The sequence below is a fragment of the Rhinolophus sinicus genome, linkage group LG15, assembly GCF_036562045.2.
Source record: "Rhinolophus sinicus isolate RSC01 linkage group LG15, ASM3656204v1, whole genome shotgun sequence".
NCBI classification, from domain to species: Eukaryota; Metazoa; Chordata; class Mammalia; order Chiroptera; family Rhinolophidae; genus Rhinolophus; species Rhinolophus sinicus.
In genome coordinates this window covers 12,858,978-12,878,544 of record NC_133764.1, presented here as the reverse complement: position 1 = coordinate 12,878,544, position 19,567 = coordinate 12,858,978, and the positions used below count along the sequence as shown (strand labels likewise).

Here is a 19,567-nt window from a genome sequence, read left to right as displayed (position 1 = left end):
ACGCTTGGTCTGAAAGTAGCTTCTTTTCGTTTTAGGCAATGGTTTTAGGGAAGCACTGTCGGCTGAGGACTAGGCTTCCACTATTGTTCTGCGCTGTCTGACATGATGGGACCAGGCCGACAAGCTTCAGCCTGTGTTCATCTAGCATCCGGTGTCCAGCTGGAGGGGAGGAGTGACCCCACGAGACTTCAGACCCAGGTAGTTTTGTTTTTTTTCTTCATATTTTCTGAAACATTTTAAACATGAAAGTTGAAAGAAAAGGCCAACGGACACCTTTTAACCCTACTTCTAGTTTCAACAGTTGTAACAATTTGTCCTGTTTCTTTCTATCTGCCCATCTCTAAAATGCTTGCAGAACTGAAGTAAGTTGCAGATATCATGACACTTCACTTCCAAATATTTTAGAATACTGATCCTAAAAATAAACTCTTCTACTTAATCATAATACCATTGTTATACCTAAGAAATGGACCCAAATTTTTTTCTAATATTACCTAACTAGTCTTTATTGAATCAATTGTCCCAAGATGTCTTTACCTCCAACATTGTTTTATGAAAATCTTCGAACATACAGTGAAGTTGAATTTCACAGTGAACACCTAGATTCCATTACTATTTCGCTGTATTTAATTGCATGTCTATCCCTGTAGAATCCATTCATTAATCCATCTTATTTTTTGACCTACATCAAAGTAAATTGCAGACACAAGTACCTATTTCAGCACGCATATTATATCCTATAATTCATTCTTTTTACCTTTTTATCTTTTGATGTAAATTTTTTATCTTAAATGAATACATTGAAATGTCTACCTCTTGCACATTTGCTGAGTTTTGACAAATGTATACACATGTATAACCTGTACTTCTTTCAAGATACAGACCATTTCCATTACCCCAGAAGGTCCTCTTCTGCCCCTTCCCAGTCAATCCCTACCCAGTTCTCCAGAGGCAACCACTTTCTGATTTTTTTTTTCCCACCACAAACCAGTTTGTCTGTTCTAGAACTCATATAAATGGAATCATATACTATGTACTCTTTTGTAGAGGGCTTCTTTCATTGGTTATAATGTTTTTAAGATTCATCCATGTGTTACATATATCAGTAGTATGTTCCTTTTTAATACTGAGTAGTATTCATAGTGGGAATGTACCCGCAGATTGTTTCTCCATTCTGCAGTTGATGGATACCTGGGCTGTTTCTAGTTTGGGTTTTTATAAATGAAGCTGCTATGAATATTCTTGTACAAATCTTTTTGTAAACATGTTTTCATTTCTCTTGGGTAAATGCCTGGGAGTAAAAGCTCTGGGTCGTAGGGGTAGGTGTATATTTAATTTTTAACAAACCAACAGAGCTTTTTCCAAAGTGGTTTTACCATTTTACATTCCTACCAACAGTAAAGGAGAGTTCCTCCCGTTACTCCACATCTTTGCCAATATTTAGTGTTTTTTAAAAAATTATGGCCATTCTGTACATTACGCAATGGAGGATTACCCTGCTATAAAAAAGAGTGACATCTTACCATTTGTAACAACATGGATGGATCTAGAGTGTATTATTATAAGTGAAATAAGTCAGACTGGGAAAGACAAATACCATATGATCTCACTTACATGTGGAATCTAAAGAACAGAATAAACACGCAAAACAGAAATAGACTCATAGATACAGAGAACAAACTGATTGTTACTAGATGGGAGGTGGGGGTTGGGGGCTGGGTGAGAAAGGTCAAGGGATTAGGAAATACAAATTGGCAGTCACGGGGATGTAAAGAACAATATGGGGAATATAGCCAATAATATTGTAAAAACTGTATGGTGTTAGATGGGTACTAGACTTATTGGGGGATCACTTCATAAATCTTATAAATGTCTAACCATTATGCTGTACACCTGAAACTAATATAAAATTATATCGAATGTCAGCTAGAATTTAAAGAAAAAGAGTCACGGGATATAAAGCACAGTATAAGGAATATAGTCAATAATGTTGTAATAACTATGCACAGTGTCAGATGGGTAATAGACTTATTGGGGTTATCACTTTGTGAGGTATATAAATGTCTAATCAGTATGTTTTCTACTCCTGAAACTAATAAAAAAGATGTCACAGAAAGGTAGTTTTATTGTATATGGAATAAGTTAATGTTTTAAATACAAGGAATTTTTAATACTGGGGGTACCAAAAAAATGTATACAAGTGGGCACTTTGGTCAAGGTTTCTCAAGCAGTAGTTCGCCGTAATCAGAAGTATCTGGATGCTGATGGTAACCTCTCTGAGTACCTGTTGTAATGGCAGAATGTGACTTGTATTCATCTTTTTTTTATCGGTATATATTGAGTATTACAATTTTAATAGTTTTTTCCTTTAAAATGTATACTTTTTTGGCACCATCTGTATATGTTTGTATGTTGCAAAATGAGTGTTTAAACAAAGTTTTAATAAATTGCAAAACAAAAATTATAGGCATTCTGATGGATGTGGTTTACAAAGAAATTTTTGTTTTTAATTTGACATAATTTCAGGCTAACAGAAGAGTTGCAAGAATGGTACACTGAATTTCTGGAAACTCTTCTCCCAGGTTCCCCAAATATTAACATTTTATTACACCCTCCCACCTTCCTTCCCTCCCTCCTCCCCTCTTTTCCTTCCACACTTTTTCCTCTCTCTACACACACACACACACACACACACACACACACACACACACACACACACACACAATTTCTAAACTGGTTAAGATTTAGTTGCAGACACGATACCCTTTTATTCCTAAATACTTGTATGTGTATTTACTAAAAATAAGAATTTCTGTTACATAATCATACTACAGTGATGAAAATCAGGAAATTACATTAAAATAATGCTATCCTATAATCTACTGACCTTACTGAAATTTTGTTAGTCATCCCCAAAAATGTCGTTTGTAGCAAAAGAAAACCCAAGATCATATTTCTTTAGTTTCCTTTAATTTGAACAGTTTCTGAGCCTGTATTTGTATTTTGTGACATTTTTGAAAAATACACGCCAGTTGTTTGAGGATTTTTCTTTCAATTTTGGTTTGTTTGACATTTTCTCCGAATTAAATGCAGGTTCTACGCTTAGGGTGGGAAAATCACTGACGTGATGCTGAGTTCTCAGTGTGTCATATCAGGAGATACATGCTGTCAATTAGTCCCATTACTGGCAGTGTTAACTTTAATCATTTGATTAAGGTGGTGCCTGCCAAGTTTTCCGTTGTACAGTTACTCTGTTGCCTTTTATAATTGAAAATATCTCTCTTGAGATTATGTTAATATCTTTTTACTCTGCAGACTTTCATCTACTAGTTTTAGCATTCATTGATGATTTGCCTTAATCAATTTATTATGATGGTTGGCAAATGGTGCGTTAATTATTTATGTATTTATTTGTTTATATCAGAGCAGACTCCCACATAGAATCTTAACTTTATGCAGTAGGTTATAATCCTTTACCCTCAGTATTTATTTTTATGTTCAAATACATATTTTGATGTTCAGATGGTCTCCGACTAGGCCTACTGGACTCCAGTCTTTCTTTCACATGTTTTCATCAGTCTGACTACTTTTTGGTATAAAAAGATATTCTGGGCTTAGCATATTTTTTCCCTGACCCAGTCCTGGAATCAGCCATTTATCCAAGGAGACTTCTTCCCTTTAGCGGATAATGGAATTTAGAAATCAATATCTGGGTAATAGATATGCTCATTGATTCTCAGGTATCATTCTTTCTAGGCCCTGTCAGGGGATGTAACTGGCAAATAGATGTATATACTTGTGTACACATACATACATTCATATTCACACTCACATCTGTATGCCTCCCTCTCTCTCCTGTCCCTTCTCCTCTCTCTCCGTTCTTCCCTCCCTATCTATGTGTCTGTCTGTGTATCTGCCCATTTGTCTGAGTTCACACAGACATCTCCAATTCCAATTCAACACTTTCCATATTTCTAACTCCCTTACTCAACAGTGTGAAACCTCGCTCCAGTTATCCACGATGTACTTACTTATTTGCACAATCCTAGAATGTACAAAAATGTTTCAGAAGTTTGCTCCATGCCTCTGCAAAAGAGAAGCCTACAAATTAGAATTTACTATTTGTTTAGAGTACTTTTTATCTTTAGCATATATAAGGTCATATAGTCCAAATGCTATGTTCAGAAATTAATTGGGTTAATTTTTTTAACCCTCACTTTTTAGTGTGGTTCTGTTATTCATTTGAAATTCAGTTTGGTTTGTTGGTTTCTGTTAGTATTCATTTTCAGGGCTTTCCTTCATCCTTAATTTTATTTATTCCCTCCCTCCTTCCCTCTCTTCTTCCCTTGTTTTCTCCCTTACTATCTCTCTAGTATATGTGAAACCTTAACATGGTTCCAAATATACCTGTACAAAAAGGTATATTCAGAGAAGTGTCATCCCGTCTCCCATTCCCTCTATCCTTTCCACCCAATTCCTACCCACACCCGATATATACCTAATCTTAATAGTCTCTGATTTTTCTTTCCTGTGTTTCTTTTTGCACAAATCATCAGATGCATGCACATTTTCTCGTGAAATATCTCTCTGCTTTTCTGAAGGGTAGTATATTACAGATACTCTTTTTGCACTTTGCTCTTTTCACTGCACAATATATCTGAGCAATCCCTCCACGTCAGTTCACAGAGAAATTCATAGAGATTGTCCTCATTCCTTTTTTACATTTTCACAATATTCCTTTGTGTGGACATAGCAAAGTTTATTCAGTCATTCTCCTACATGGGCATTTAGGTTGATTCTAGTGCTTTGCAATTGTGAACAATATAGCAGTGAGTAATCTGTGCATAGGTACTGATGGGAGTGTATCTTCAGAAAAATTCCCAGAAGTGAGGCTGCTGAGACACTAAGTAAACATATGTAATTTGGTTAGATACTAGCAAGTTCCCCTCCCTAAGGTTGTATCAATTTGCATTCCCACCAGCACTGTGTGAGAGTGTCTGTTTTCCCACAGCCTCGCCAACAGCATGTGTGGTCATACCTTTCAATTTTGCTAATCTGTTGCTATTTCAGTGTTTTCTTTAAATTGTATTTTATGAGATGACCAACTTTTTATATGTCTTAGGGTCATGTTTATATATATGTACATTTTTGGTAAATTGTCTATTCATGTGTTTTTCCCACTTTCTATTTAGTTCTGATCTTTTTTCACCTTAATTTTTAAGATTTCCTTGTATGTAGGGAACCCTTTGTATTCACAAATATTTTTCTTCCAGTTTTCATTTCTTCTTTGACTTTGTGGTGTTTTTTTAACCGTAGAAAACAGGTAGCAGTTGTTTTTTAAATTATTTTATTGTAGTAAACTCTATCACTTTTTTCTTTTATTGCACATGGTTTTTGAGTCATAGTTAGAAAGCCTTTCCCTACACCCAGGTTAAAGAGGAATTCACGCATATTTTTTTTTTTTTCTAGTACTTTCATCAAACTGCCCAGGTAATTTAGGTTGTTTTTATTAATACTTTGGGGGAAAAGACTTTCTCCACATAAGGCTGTAAGTTTCAAATGCTGTTCATCTGTCTGTACGCCCTTCAGATGGTAACTGTTTTTCTTTTTCTCTCTCATAACCTCTGCTAACAACTTTTTTTTATAAAATACTTTTCTGAAGTTTTACCACAATGGGTTTATTTTAAATAGACTCTTCACACACGTGATTATATAAAATACTTTATTGTGAGAGTTGGGGGGGCTGTTCCCTAGATAAAGGCATCACAGCACAAGCTTCATTAGTTCATCGTTGACAGGCCCAAAGCTATAGAATTGTTTGTTGCATTAGACCTAGTAACCCCAGAACAGATAATTTATCCCAAGGAAATAGTTTGAAAAGAGAAAAAAAAAACCTAAATGCATGGAGATATTAACACGTTGTGTACGGCGGGGTTTAAATCCCTCGTGAAAATTCTCGTGATCCATACGCAACGTGTTAATTGAAATAATATTTGAATTAGTGCAAAAACTGGAACAATCTAAATGTTTAATAGTAAGTTATAGTTAGGTTAAGCATGAAAAGGCCATTAACTGGATTTTGGAAATGTAATAATGAAAATGAAAACTGTGGGAATTTGGAAACATGCCTATCTTTGCTAAGTGAAAAAAATGAATTAAAACGTGTATCTACTATGATTCGAACAGACAGAAACTTAAGCCTGCATAAGATGGTGTAAGTGGGCTGTTTAGAGCAAGATGAACTGAGGTGCAGGAAAAAAGATGTGGTCCAACCACCAGATGAAAAATCTCAGCAAGACCCGAAGAAGCATTATCAAATGGCCTAGGTCCTATGTCTCTGTGTGGTGTATCTGGGAGCAGCTTTTAAGCATGCTCGTAATGGATTGTATTGGTCACTTGATGGAAGCTGATATTTTGAAATAGGACAGAAGTCCATCTCCGGGGAGTTGGGGAACTTACTGGTTGCTGCTTGAAACTTTCCAGGTTGACGTTTAGAGGAAGATCCTGGTATGCTATTAGTAAACAGAAGGATAAGTCTATAGGTCTGAGTGATCGTAGGATAGATAGAACCAAGAGTACGTGATGAATTCAGGGGGGTATGAGAGTGGCTGATTTAACAAAAGAGAAATACCTCTTAGCACTAATAATTGTGTGGGTGAAATTTTAGAAACTTGATTGTAGACATATACCAACTATGCAATATGTTGTTTTTCTAATGAGCGCTTACTTTTATTTATTTTTTTAAAAGAACCAGCTGCAGTTTAATAAGAATGTTCCTACACATTCAAGCAATTTGGCAATCCGCTATTCTTGCCCACATGCAATCAGAATTGAAAAACTGAAGCATTCGTACAATGAGTCGTACCATTGTAAAGATTTGGATTTTAGAGATGGTCCTGACCTAAGCAGTTCTGTTTCATTTTCTGTCATATCGGAAGAGAGACTTAGCTATGCTGTCCATCTAGCCAAAAGAGATGTGAAACGAAGACAATTGGAAGAACATATAAAAGCACATCATCTCAGAAGTCAGCCCCAAATCTCTCAGAGATGTGGACACACTAACCATAAAGTATCAGACCATAGGGTGGAAAGAAAGGAATCGAAGAGTCAAGAAGTCTGTCGTTGCAGCCACCAGCCGTCCAAAGTAGAAATTTCCAGCTCAGGTGCCAAGGTATACCTGTACACATCTCATCCAGGACAGTCAAATCTGACCATGCCGAATTTGCCAACCACCTGTGATCCAGAACTTCAGCCACATGCCAGGACAGGTGACCAAAAAAGCCTACGTGAACACAAAAGCCTGCTAGAAGTTCAGCGACTCCAGAAAGAATTGAGCAGTTGTATCCATAAAATTGAAGAAGTAACTATAAAAGGTGAGAAAAATTGGATTCTTCACTTTGAAGAGATGCCATGAGAGTGGGATAGTTCAAATATTAGACATCAGTAAAAGTAATTGCGGTTTAAAAGGTTAGCAATTGCAAAAACCACAATTACTTTTGCACCAACCTAATATATTCCTTTGTGACCCCTGCCCCCATCAGATTTTACGCCCTCCATCTGTCACTAGAGTGAACACTCGTGACCAGACAACTGGACTTTGAGTTTGACTAATGTCTTTTTTTCTGAAGAGTTTGCTCCGCCCTAGCCCCTCTTTCCAGCAGAGGCACATGATAGGTCCTTTCCCATACGCTGTACTTGGTAATTGACCGACCTAGGGCCCAGCCTAGCAGTTGGGGTACCTGCTGTCTGAACCTTAGGTCTTCCGGCACCAGAGTGCAAATTGTCCTGTAATGTTTTGCTTCTTTATCCAGAAGTCCTTCTAACAAAATTATTTTTAACTTGTTTAGAAAAGAGCATAGTATATGTATATTGTAGAGGAAAGCATTTCTAACTTAGGTAACATTTAGATGAATACACAGCAGTGACAAGGGAAGTGGTGGGTATGTGTAAAATCTGACGACAGGTTAGAAAGGAAGGTGTGTAATCACCATACACTGTTTTCTGCAACTCTTCAGTGTTCTCTCTGCCTGCCCTTGCGTTTCCCGAGGGAATAGAGGATTGAGTCCTTGTGGAGAATTTAGGGTTACCATAGCTAACAAGTAGGGGATCAAGCCCAGCTGAGAACGCAAGGAGTAGGGAGTTGAGCATCCCAAGGAACTACCGTGCTAGGCTAGTACATAGTCTGTAATGACCTTTTGCGTTTTGAAATTAATTTATATACGCATATGTACATATCTGCATGTTACATGAAGAAGTTAGGTGCCTTATAATAATACCTGTGGTTGAACAAGATAGAACAAACATGTACATGAGGATATTGCAGCACAGGAAAAAATAAGGAAAGAAAAGATCAGATTTATTAGGGATGGACTACAGATTTGTTTTTGAGCTTTCTAGCAGCCAGCCAAAGGGGAAAATGTGATCAGTTGCAGAATTTACAAAGTCTAAAACAGAAAAAACAATTGTGGAAGGAAAATAATTATTGCACATAGTATTCAGGTCAGAAAAAATGTCTACTGTGGGTCTTCATAAAGCGTATGTTGTGTAATATGAACAATTAGAAAACATTCCTGTGTTGGGATACCAGGAGCATCACGCTTGTTTCTTGTAGCTTTCCTCACTGTTGGTCTGTGGCAGGCTTTGGTAGAAGCCTTGCTCCCAGGGGAACAAAGCCACGGGACCCACTGCTCTGATCATGCGGCCAGCTACCTGGGGAAGCTTCAGAGCAGAGCTCCCCAAACTCCGGGGTTGCGTGTTTTTTAGTTTTGTTTTGTTTTGGTTAAAAATGCCAATCTGTCACAAATCAGTACTTTCTAGACTATCATAAAAGTGTCACGAAAAATGGCATATTGCTATAAAAACCTGTAAATGCATACATTTGATTTCTGCACTTAGCTTGTTGTGGGCTGGTAATAGTTTGCGATGACCCCTATCTGCAGCCCACCCTTTCAGTAGCCGCCAAATGCCCAATTGTGCTTCCCCAGTGCTGCTCTGCAGACTGGATGCATCAGAACCACCTGTAAGGTGAGCAGTTAAAACCCCGCCTGACCTGCCACCACTGATATATAAGTATGTGAGTTGGCGTTTCTCCATGTTGTGCAGCCCCAACAAGAGACAGAAGCGGTTTGGCTTGTAGGCCCCTCTGAGACAGCGTCTGTGCCCACAACTCCTGATTTCAAATTTCTGATTTCTTCAAAACTATTTTCATTAGTTGAGTTTTCAATGAGTAAATATTGGAGATCTGAATTTCTAAAATACACCTATACTAATAAATACACCTATACTAATCGGACTTATGTGTTGGAGTTTTACATAAGAATTCATTTTGTGTAAGCCTATTTGAAGACCACTGCCTGGGAGGAGTGGATTGGTTGCACATCCCTCAGGCAGTCTTCCAGAAACAATTTCTTTGAACTAACCTTTTGAAAATGTGGTGTATTTTCTGTGTATGCGAGGTTCTGCTTCCTGACAAATCTATAAAGTCTTTGGACATTCATATAATCTTACTATGCTGGAGAAAGGATTTCTCTTTTGGATTCAAGATAAGAAAGTGTAAAAGAAATCTTGCTAAACATAAAAATAGGACAATAAAGGGTTTTTGAAAACGTAGAAAGCATGACAGATTTCGGCTCAATATAAAGAATTCTAAAACAGCGAGAGATGCCTCACAGTAGACTAGGCTGTCCAGTGGGGTTTGGTTCAGGAATTCCTGCAAAGAAGGGTGCTCGACCTAGTGAATGGCTTCATGTCCCTTCCATCTCTGAGTCAGTACACAGCCCCACTCCTTCCTGATCTCTTGGCTGATGACAAATGACATGTGTTGTTAGGACAGCCTCATTTTTTCACCTTAAAAAATAGAGGTCAACTTTATTACCTCTTTGAGTAATTGAAATGTTTCTAAGTTTATGTATTTGGTTTATAATCCACTTATTTGGGGGGGGGGGGTATTTTCAGATAGAATGGAAGAAGCCTTGGATCCAGACGAGGAGCGGCGAGTCCGTGTCAGGAGGCAGGAACAAGCTGTTCGTTCTGCCCGGACGCTCTATGTCCTCCAGCAGCAGGTACGGAAAGCAGGAGGGTCCCGCAGCACATTCAGCCTTGGCTGTTACATCCTCAAAGGTCCAGTTTTCCTTTTGTCTCAGGATTATTAGCACCAAAGTATCCTCCATGAATTCTGATGTGTTTGTGAGACTCAATTCCCTGAACACGCAAATGTTCTTTTTCTTTTTGTCATCTGCCTTTTTGTGCGTTTGTGTATTATGTGTCTGTGCCCAAACTCCTTAAATAGTTAGTGGTTTTCAACTTTTTGGTGTCAGAGACTCTTGAGAAGCTACTAAAAGCCATGGGTCCTTTCCCCAGAACAAATGTTTATACAGCACATATTTTTGCAGATGAAGTCAAGGGGATCAGTTACCCTAAAACCCTTGGTCCCCAGTTAGGAACATTAGTCTTAGAAGAAAGGGACCTTGTTAGTTTTCCCATCTGTCTCATGTTTATAATGTACTAGAAGCTTAGTAATGGTAAATGATTTGATTATCTTTATTAAATAGTAAAGAATGAAGACCATGTTAAGGGTCTTTCAGGACACATTTAGAGGCTGATAAACAGACATTTATATTGTTTACATTACAAGTAGATTTTTTAAAATGTTTGTTCTAACTTTAATGCCTTACTCATTAGTACATCTTTAACTCATTTCTGGTCACTGAAGTCACATGTTGGCCTTATTGCTTGAACCCAAAACTGGACCTTTACATTTAAAAGAAAATGCCTGAGTTAGATTTTGTTCTGTATTTCTTTGGGGGTTTTTTGTTTCAGTCCTTACTCTACGTTGCTACCATAGAGATTGTTGTAAAACACGCATCTTACCATGTCAGACCTCTGCTTAAAAGACTTCAGTTGGCTTCTCTGTAACATAGAGGATGAAAGCTAAACCCTTCGGCGTGGCACTGAAGGCTTCATGATATGGCTCTCCTGCCTTTCCAGAGTCACCTCCATCTTCACGCCTCATGTTAAATTCCTGTTACATTGGGGACCAAGGGGTAGAAGGTGAACACTGTCCTTTATTCACCATCCCCAATTGGAAACCAGTAACTCTTTTTTGGGTGTATGAATGAAGAGCCTTGTCTCATTTTCAAGTGACTTGAGTTGATAATGGTTATATTTGGACAAGACAAGCTTTATTCTTTTCAAAGGATAAGTGGGAAAAGATCAGTGGAAAGGTATGAAGTTTTCGTTTTTCCCCCTTCACAAAACAGGTTAAAGAAATCCAGGAAGGGCCGGCCCGGTGGCTCAGGCGGTTAGAGCTCCGTGCTCCTAACTCCGAAGGCTGCCGGTTCGATTCCCACATGGGCCAGTGGGCTCTCAACCACAAGGTTGCCAGTTCAATTCCTCAAGTCCCGCAAGGGATGGTAGGCAGCGCCCCCTGCAACTAAGATTGAACACAGCACCTTGAGCTGAGCTGCCGCTGAGCTCCCGGATGGCTCAGTTGGTTGGAGCGCGTCCTCTCAACCACAAGGTTGCTGGTTCGACTCCCGCAAAGGATGGTGGGCTGTGCCCCCTGCAACTAGCAACGGCAACTGGACCTGGAGCTGAGCTGCGCCCTCCACAACTAAGACTGAAAGAACAACAACTTGAAGCTGAACAGAACCCTCCACAACTAAGATTGAAAGGACGACAATTTGACCATTGTTCCCCAATAAAGTCCTGTTCCCCTTCCCCAATAAAATCTTTAAAAAAAAAAAAAAAAAAAAAAAAAAAAAAAAAAAAAAAAAAAAAAAAAGAAATCCAGGAAGAATTGGATAAATTGAGTCCACATAAAATTAAACACACTAAGAAGGTATGAGGCAATTTAATTACGATTAATACTTATTATTCATAAATTAGATGTCCAGTGTTTTGTTAGTATTGTGTGTGTGTTCTCGGCACTAATACTGTCTTAAGTGCTTATAGAAACCTATTAGTGAGGGCATGGGCAACTTAAGTATTCTGAATTTGGGGTCACCTTCCAAGGAACAGGTTCTGAAAATAGGTTTTTGTTCTTGCTGCTCGTGTAAGAAACAGAATAACAAAGAAAAGACTTTATCATTAGAAAAACTTTAAACTTCATAATTCCCTTTACTATGAAAACATTTCCACAATGGAAATAGTTCAATATAGAAAGAAAATAGACTGTAAATATTCTTTTTCCCCCCAAAATGTAAAGATTTGTTTTCTTTCTATTGGGGGAAGGAAGAGGATAAATGGAACTGTTTTCTAATTTGCTCTCCACTGTATACACATATATCCACACGCATGCATGAACATAGACACACCAAAAATACCCCAAACAAAAAAATGAAACAAAAAGCCACGAATCAAAAATCAAAACACCCTCAAATTGCCCCAATACTTTGTATTTTGACCAAAAAAATAGATCCTGGGAAGAAGTGCAAAATGCGAAATCAAATGACCAAAAATGCTGAACAAACAGCATTATTAATATACAAAATACTTCTGTTAGTAACAGTTGATATGCTCTGTGTCTGTAAAGCTTTGGAACCACATAGCTGATCTGTTAAATCTACTCCATGCCAGCTGCCACAAACCAGAAGAGATTTTAGTTAGCTTTATTTTTGGATGCCTCATCAGAATTTTCTATGAGATACGGAATATCATCACCATCCTCCTCATCAATATTTTCTGGTTTTGGTGCTTTGCTCTCCAACACTTGCCGAGGAAACTGTTCAGCTAACTTCCTAAGACTTGTTAAGCTGAGAGCACCAAGTCGATTTAATATTACAGGAAGCATTTCTGCGATTGGTTTGGCCTCTGCATGACCAGTAATTGCAAAGGTGTTAGCAGAAAGGGAAGCTTGGACTTCGGGCTTGTTGAAATGAAGAACTGTCCCATCACTCATCGTATTCACCTCTTCAATACCAATTACATTATTCACAGCCAGTTTTTTTAGAGAACTCTGAAGTTTTCTGTCATCAGCTGTAGCTGTTCCGTGTACCACCTTCTTTCTGAGAGCTGTACCCTTGCCCCCTAGCTGGACCTGAGCCTAAAGTTTGGCTCACTTTTCTTGATTCATGCTGTTGGTAAATCTGAAGCAGGGAGGGTCCTCCAACACCAGCACGCAGCAAGAGCAAGATGGTTGCCTCCTGTAAATATTCTTAGGGGTTGGGTTAATGCCAAGAAGTTCTGAATATTGAAATAACTTCTCACATTTCATTTATTGCCAGTCATGGGCAATGTCCAGGCTGGCAGCTGCCCATCGTGGAGCCATTCGGGCCTTACAGATGTTTGTGACTCAGTTTACTGACCAAGGGGAGCACTCAGTTTCTGCTCGGTGTAGGGAGCTGGGCAGTCTTATCCGCCAGCTGTCACTCTGTTCTGCCAAGCTGAATGCTGATTCTTCTGTCCCGGATGTGGTGATAGATATCCTGCAACAAATTGAGGTATGAAATTGACTCTAACTTTTGTTAGAAGTGCATTGTTTCCAGGCAGGGAAGTCATGTTTATGACCTCCAAGTTTCATTGGGATTTATGCAGACTACAAGACAGAGCTGCTGCACCTAGTAAATGAAAGCTTTGCGAGGGCAAAAGAAGCACTTCATTTTTATTTTGTTGTTTTTACAGTCTAGTCTATAACATTGTATTTCACTTCTTTGGGAATTGGTGGCTAAAACTTACAATATCTCTTAACCAGGTCCTTTAATTAAATACAGTTTTCCATTCTCTGATCGTGCCATTTAATAAAGAATTTATTAGCATAGGAAAGGAAAACAGTGAAGCACTCTTAGATTAGTGCTTTGATTAGAATATCTGCGTAGTCTAGATAGATTTTTGAAAAGAAGAGACAAAGATATATGGAAGCAGAGCCTCAAGTCTCATGATATGACTAGAGACTTCTGGAAATCACAGCTGACATGTACTAGTCAGGAATGAATAGTGTGCTTAGTTCTTATTGGTAACAAAGACAACAGAAACAATATGCTCTTAAATCTTTATAGTTCTCTGAAGTTCACAGAGTGCTACCACATTTTCCCATTTCATCTTTACTGCAGTGCTGTGATTTGCAGTATGTTTCATTTCTACTGTTTTACAGATAAAATTTTAAAAAGCAAAGGTCAGAGAGATGACACAGTTACTTCTCTGGAGAGCTGGGAATTAAATTCCTATCTTGTGACTCCCATGCCACTGTCATTTTCACTGCACCACACATTGTCATCCACCAATTAAAAGACAACCTTTATGTTAGTGTGACATAGTAAACTGTTAGCTGTGGAAGGAAAGTGCTATTGTGGGGAGAATTGTGGACTAACTGACATAGCAGTTCTACCATTAACTAGCCCTTGGTGGTCTGTGAGTCCCCTTCTACTTTTACAGTTTCCTTATCCAGCACATCCTATGTTTGTGATTTGTATTGGTTGCATTCGTGTATATAGAACTCACTATCAGGAATGGTATTGTCAGACGCAGACCTTTAGGTAGTATAGCAAGTCATGTGATGCTTTTTAAACTTATCCATAAGAAAATTTATTGGCCAAGATGATTTCATTTAGAGGGCATAGCTTCATAATCCTAGAAAGGATTTGAACAGATTTCTACCCTTCCCCAAATTTTGAGCAAGAGTCCCTTAACATGAGATTTCTTAAACATCATGTTTATCTCTCCTACTTTTGAAAATATCCAGTATTGCAAAAAATTTATTCTTCTTGTACTGCAGCATCTCATAAGTTATTATTTTCGCATTGCCTTACTGTCATCTGAACTAAATCTCCCTGGCCGTGTTCACTTGTCCTTAATTTGTAGTGACCAGATGGAGACCAGGCCCTTGCTGCCTGGTAATGAGTAACTGGGTATTTATTAGAGGATATTCCTCTTTTAGAAAAGGGGAACACAGATCTCCTACCATTGTGGTACAGGAGTGACCAAAGCCATTGGACTTGCAAAGTTTCCTGTAGTTTATGAAAATGTATATTAAATGTAGTCTGCCCACTTAAAGTGGTATTTGAGTTTATGAGGTTTTCATTAAGAATTAAAATGCTTTTAAAGCATGAAGGGTTATATTCTGAAGACTATGGTAAGTTCCTAAAATAGTGATCCTTAATTTTAGGATTTGGATGCCTTTAAAACTAGTCATATTCTTTATCTTTTTGCTATTGGTTTTAGGGAGCTAAATGTGTAAAAGAACATGCAGAATTCCTTTTATTAATTAATTAGATATCCTAAATAATAAAGGTTTAAAATTAAATTAAGCAATATTTCATTAACCATTGGAAATAGCCGTTTAATAACACATTTCTCTAGAGTCCTCATTTTCAGTTTTGTGATTAAAAGTCAGACTTTTTAATCACTAAGAGTTAAACTAAGAGAATAATTGACTGTTTCATGGCAGGCTTTGGAATCCCTCCTGGAAAAGAAAGTGTCACCAAAAAAGGTGAAGAAATGTGTCACTGAAGTCCGGAGCAGATTTCCTGTTGGTAGCCAAAGGGCCCTAGAGAGACAGCGAAGCGCATCGCCAAAGAGCGAGAGGAGACCCCTCGTAGCAAAGGAGATATTTCCACAGGAAACAAGACGACCTTCCGTGGCAAAGAAGCTTCTTGCTGGTATGTGTCTTAAAGTGTTTCTTGCAAGATATTTCATTCTTTGGAATTATCTGTACTGTAATATTTGCAACACTGAGGAGAAAGTGAGGATTTAAAACCTAGTCCACAATAGGTGTCCTTGAGTGAGGATAAGTGAATAGTCACCAAGATGCTTCCCCAGGCTGGAGGCTGGAGTATTTATTCTTCCATAGAGGAGGATGAAACAGTAAATTCCCTTTTCCTACATCATAGCGTTTGGGCTACCCAAAGTAAGTTCCCACAGAGGAGAATGGTAGAGCCCCCCTGCCTTTAAAGTTTATTTTCATTTTAATGATATATGCATATACACACACATTTGATATTTATGTGTTTTTTTGACATAGGTAATACATTTTTGTTATTTCAGGAAGTGGAATTGCTAGCTTATGTGGTGTGCACGTTTAAACAGATACTGTCGACTTGCCCTTGAAAATGGGCATACAATTATGTTTTGTTAGCAGTGACCATCCGTATATATTTCCCCATATCCTTGCCAGCTGCTTTATGTAATGAAATTAAAAAAATGTTTCTAATCTCTCAGCGGAAAATGGTATCTTACTGTTCTATATTGCATTCCCGTGATTTCCAGTGAGGAAGGTTTTGTTCCTCTGCTGTGTTCCTTATCCATGTTTCTTTCCTCTTCTGCAGTTTGTCTATTTATAGCCTTTGCCCTCGCCCTCCTGGGTTATGTCTTTTGCTTATGGGTATATAGAAGTTCTTTTATATATTCTGGATCTTAATCATTTTTTGTTTACATATATTACAAATATTCTCTTAGTTGCTTAGTTTTGAAATTTGTTGATACGTTTTCTGGTATAGAAACTTAATTTCGTAGGCAAAATCATCATTCTTTCTTACATATTTTAATATTGCGTGGAGCAGTTCTTCCCTCTTTGTTCTTCTTTTCCAAAATTTTGCTGATGGTGATTGCATATCTTCAGAGGAATTTAAAATGAGTTTGTCAAGTTCCATGAAAAATGAGGTCCAGATTTTGATGGGTATTACACTGAGTTCATAGATTAATTAGGAGAGAAATGACATCTTTACAATATGAAGTTGTCTCGTCAATTTTTTCATGCCCTTTTTCCATCCCTGTAGTTGAATTTTATAATTTTCTGTATATAAGAATTCCTAACATAGGAATACATAGGAATTCCTAAATTTCTTGTTAGGTTTATTTCAAGTTTTTATATTTTATGGTTTTTGTTGCTATTGTGAGTGGGATCTTCTTTTTGTTACATTTTGAAATTGGTTATTGCTACTTTGAGGAGAGCTGTTGGATTTGCACATTGCTCTTATATCTGGCACCTTGCCGAAGTCTTTAATTTGTTATGATAAAGTATACATTTGGACATTTCCAAAATTGGGATATATTCTTAAACTGATGCTATCTTACAGTTAATTGGAAATATTTCAAAAATTTTCTATTGGTACATAAAATAATATGGCTTACACTTGATGTTTTAGAGTTGATGAGATATGAGATTTTGTTAGTTAATTCTTTTGTATTTTTCCAGATAGATGATATTACTTACAAATAAGTAAAGTTTTGCCTCTCTATTTGCAATTTTTATACTTTTTCTCTTTTCTCTTTCTGTTTTATTTAATGGGTTTTAATTCAGAATCATACTGAGTAATAGTTAGGTATAATGGTGGACCTTATTTCCTCCCCAGATTTAATCGAAATGCTTCTTCCTATGTGACGCTCACTGTTGGTTTTGGTGGATCTGAATATGAAGTTAAGAAAATTTTCTTCTGTTCCTGTTTTGCTAAGAGATTTTCTTTTCCTCTCCTTGTTTCTTTTTCTCAGTTAAACTGACAAGACGTATATGTATTGATAGTGTTTTTAAATAGTTTTACATTTTTAATACTGAATTTTTTTTACTATGCTATTTATACCAGAGTGTGGCTTAATCCAGTAAACCAGTGGAATATACATAGAAAAGTATATATGATATAAACTTACAGCTCAATTAATTATCAGAAAACAAACATCTGTTCAATCACTGCTCAATTCAAGAAACAGAACATTATGACCACTAAGAAATCCCCTCGTACCCTCTTTCAGTCTCTATCCCCTACCTCCTTTCCCAGATTAACCATTACTCTGATTTTTAATGCCATACTTTGGTTTTGCCTGATTTGGAACTTTATAAAAATAGAATTACATAATTAGGTATTTTCTTGGGACTGGCTTCTTTCACTTAACACTTTGTGAGATTCATCTGTTCTGTTTGTGTAATTGTGATTTGTTTATGTTCATTACTGTATTCCATTGTAGAATATATCACAATTTATTCAGTTGTTTTAATTATTGAATTTTTTCCATATTTGGGCAATTATGAAGAAAACTGCTATGATTGTTCTTATATATGTCTTTTGGTACATGTGTGTATGTGTTTCCCTTGGGTATATTCTCAGGAGTATAATTGGTATGTCACAGGGTATGTGTTTGTTCAACTGTAGTAGGTAAAGATTTTTAAAGTAGTTTTATCATTTTACATTCCAGCCAACAATGTATGAGAACAGTTGCTACACATACTTGGCAACACTTATTATTATTAGTTTTTTAAATTTTAGCCACCTGGTTGGTGTGTAAGGCTATCATTGAGGTTTTAATTTACAATTTTCTGGATGAGTGATGGTGTGAGTACTTTTTCATATATTTATAGGCCTTTATTTACATGTCTTCCTTTGTGCACTGCCAATTCAAGTCTGTTGCCCACTCCTCCCTCCCTCTTCTCTTTCTATCTTTCACTTTCTCTTTCCCTTCCTTCCTCTCTCTCCTTTCCTTTTTATTGATTGTAGGAGTTCCTTGTAGAGGTATTCTGCATAAGGAACCTTTCTGTTATCTATATTGTAAATATCTTAATAAAAATATGATGTGGTTTGTTTTTAAATGTTGCAGTGGTGTCTTTTGATGAACAGATTCTTAATTATACTGTAATCCAGTGTAGCAATCTTTCCTATATTTTTGTTTTTGTATCTTTTTTTTGTATCCTGTTTAAGAAGCTTTTCCCTATGCCAAAGTTAGGAAGACATTTTTCTATGTTATTTCTTATAAAAAAGTTTCATTTTCTTCCACATACATATCCAGTTGAGCTAGCACTATTTGTTGAAATGTTTAATTTTTCCCCAAAATGCCACTTTTGCATAAAGCAACTATCCACATACTGGGGGTGCCAAAAAAATGTACACAAGTGGCCCCTTTGGTCAGTGTTGCTCAAGCAGTAGTTCACCGTAATCAGAAGTGTCTGGATGCTGATGGTAACCACTTTGAGCACCTCTTGTAATTGCAGAAGTCAAACGTGACTTGTGTTCACCTTTTGTTATTGGTGTATATTGAGTATTACAATTTTAATACAGTTTTCCTTTCTTAAAATGTGTATACATTTTTTTGGCACCCTCTGTATGTGTGGGTCAGTTTCTTGGACCCCTGATCCCTTCCATTGATCTAATTATTGGTTCTTATGCTGGTGTACACTATCTTAATTATTCTAAGTATTGATATGTGGAATAGCTTTGCCACCTGTTCTTCTTCCAGAATATCTTGGCTAACCTTGACCCTTGATACTTCCATAGAAATTTTAGAATCAGAATTTATCAATTTCCACCCCCCCAACCCCCACCCCCTGAAAACAACGAAAACCAGCCTACTGGAATTTTGATGAGGCGTTGATATTTTTACAATATTGAATTCCCCAGCCCTCAAATATGGTGTATCCCTCCATTTATTTAGGTTGTCTTTAAATACTCTTCAGTAATTTATTGTGTGTGTGTGTGTGGTTTTGTTCGTGTTTAATTAGCTTTATTCTTTGGTATTGCTATTTTCAATCATTGCTAATGTATAGACATACAATTGATCTTTTATATTGGTCTTATACCTAGCAACCTTGCTAAGCTCATTTATTTCTAATAATTTATCTGTAGATTATTTGTGTTTTGCTATGTATATA

The 19,567-nt window shown here is 37.1% G+C and overlaps 1 protein-coding gene and 1 pseudogene across 9 annotated transcripts in view; one reads left to right on the top strand and one right to left on the bottom strand.

Annotated features, from left to right (window-relative positions):
* Positions 1-19,567, top strand: part of KIAA0753 (KIAA0753 ortholog) — a 67,340-nt gene that overhangs the window by 14,858 nt on the left and 32,915 nt on the right. For 7 of the 9 annotated variants that reach the window (XM_074320302.1, XM_074320304.1, XM_074320306.1 and 4 more), the window contains 5 exons: positions 36-198; positions 6,749-7,373; positions 9,955-10,061; positions 13,224-13,439; positions 15,383-15,593. In XM_074320302.1, coding sequence (XP_074176403.1) covers positions 103-198; positions 6,749-7,373; positions 9,955-10,061; positions 13,224-13,439; positions 15,383-15,593 — 1,255 coding nt within the window. In that variant the 5' untranslated portion in view covers positions 36-102. Of the gene's footprint in view, positions 1-35; positions 199-6,748; positions 7,374-9,954; positions 10,062-11,785; positions 11,840-13,223; positions 13,440-15,382; positions 15,594-19,567 lie in introns of those variants that run through there. The other 2 variants (XM_074320308.1, XM_074320309.1) reach the window with 2 other exon arrangements.
* On the bottom strand, positions 12,340-13,216 carry LOC109453788 (transcription factor BTF3 homolog 4; annotated as a pseudogene).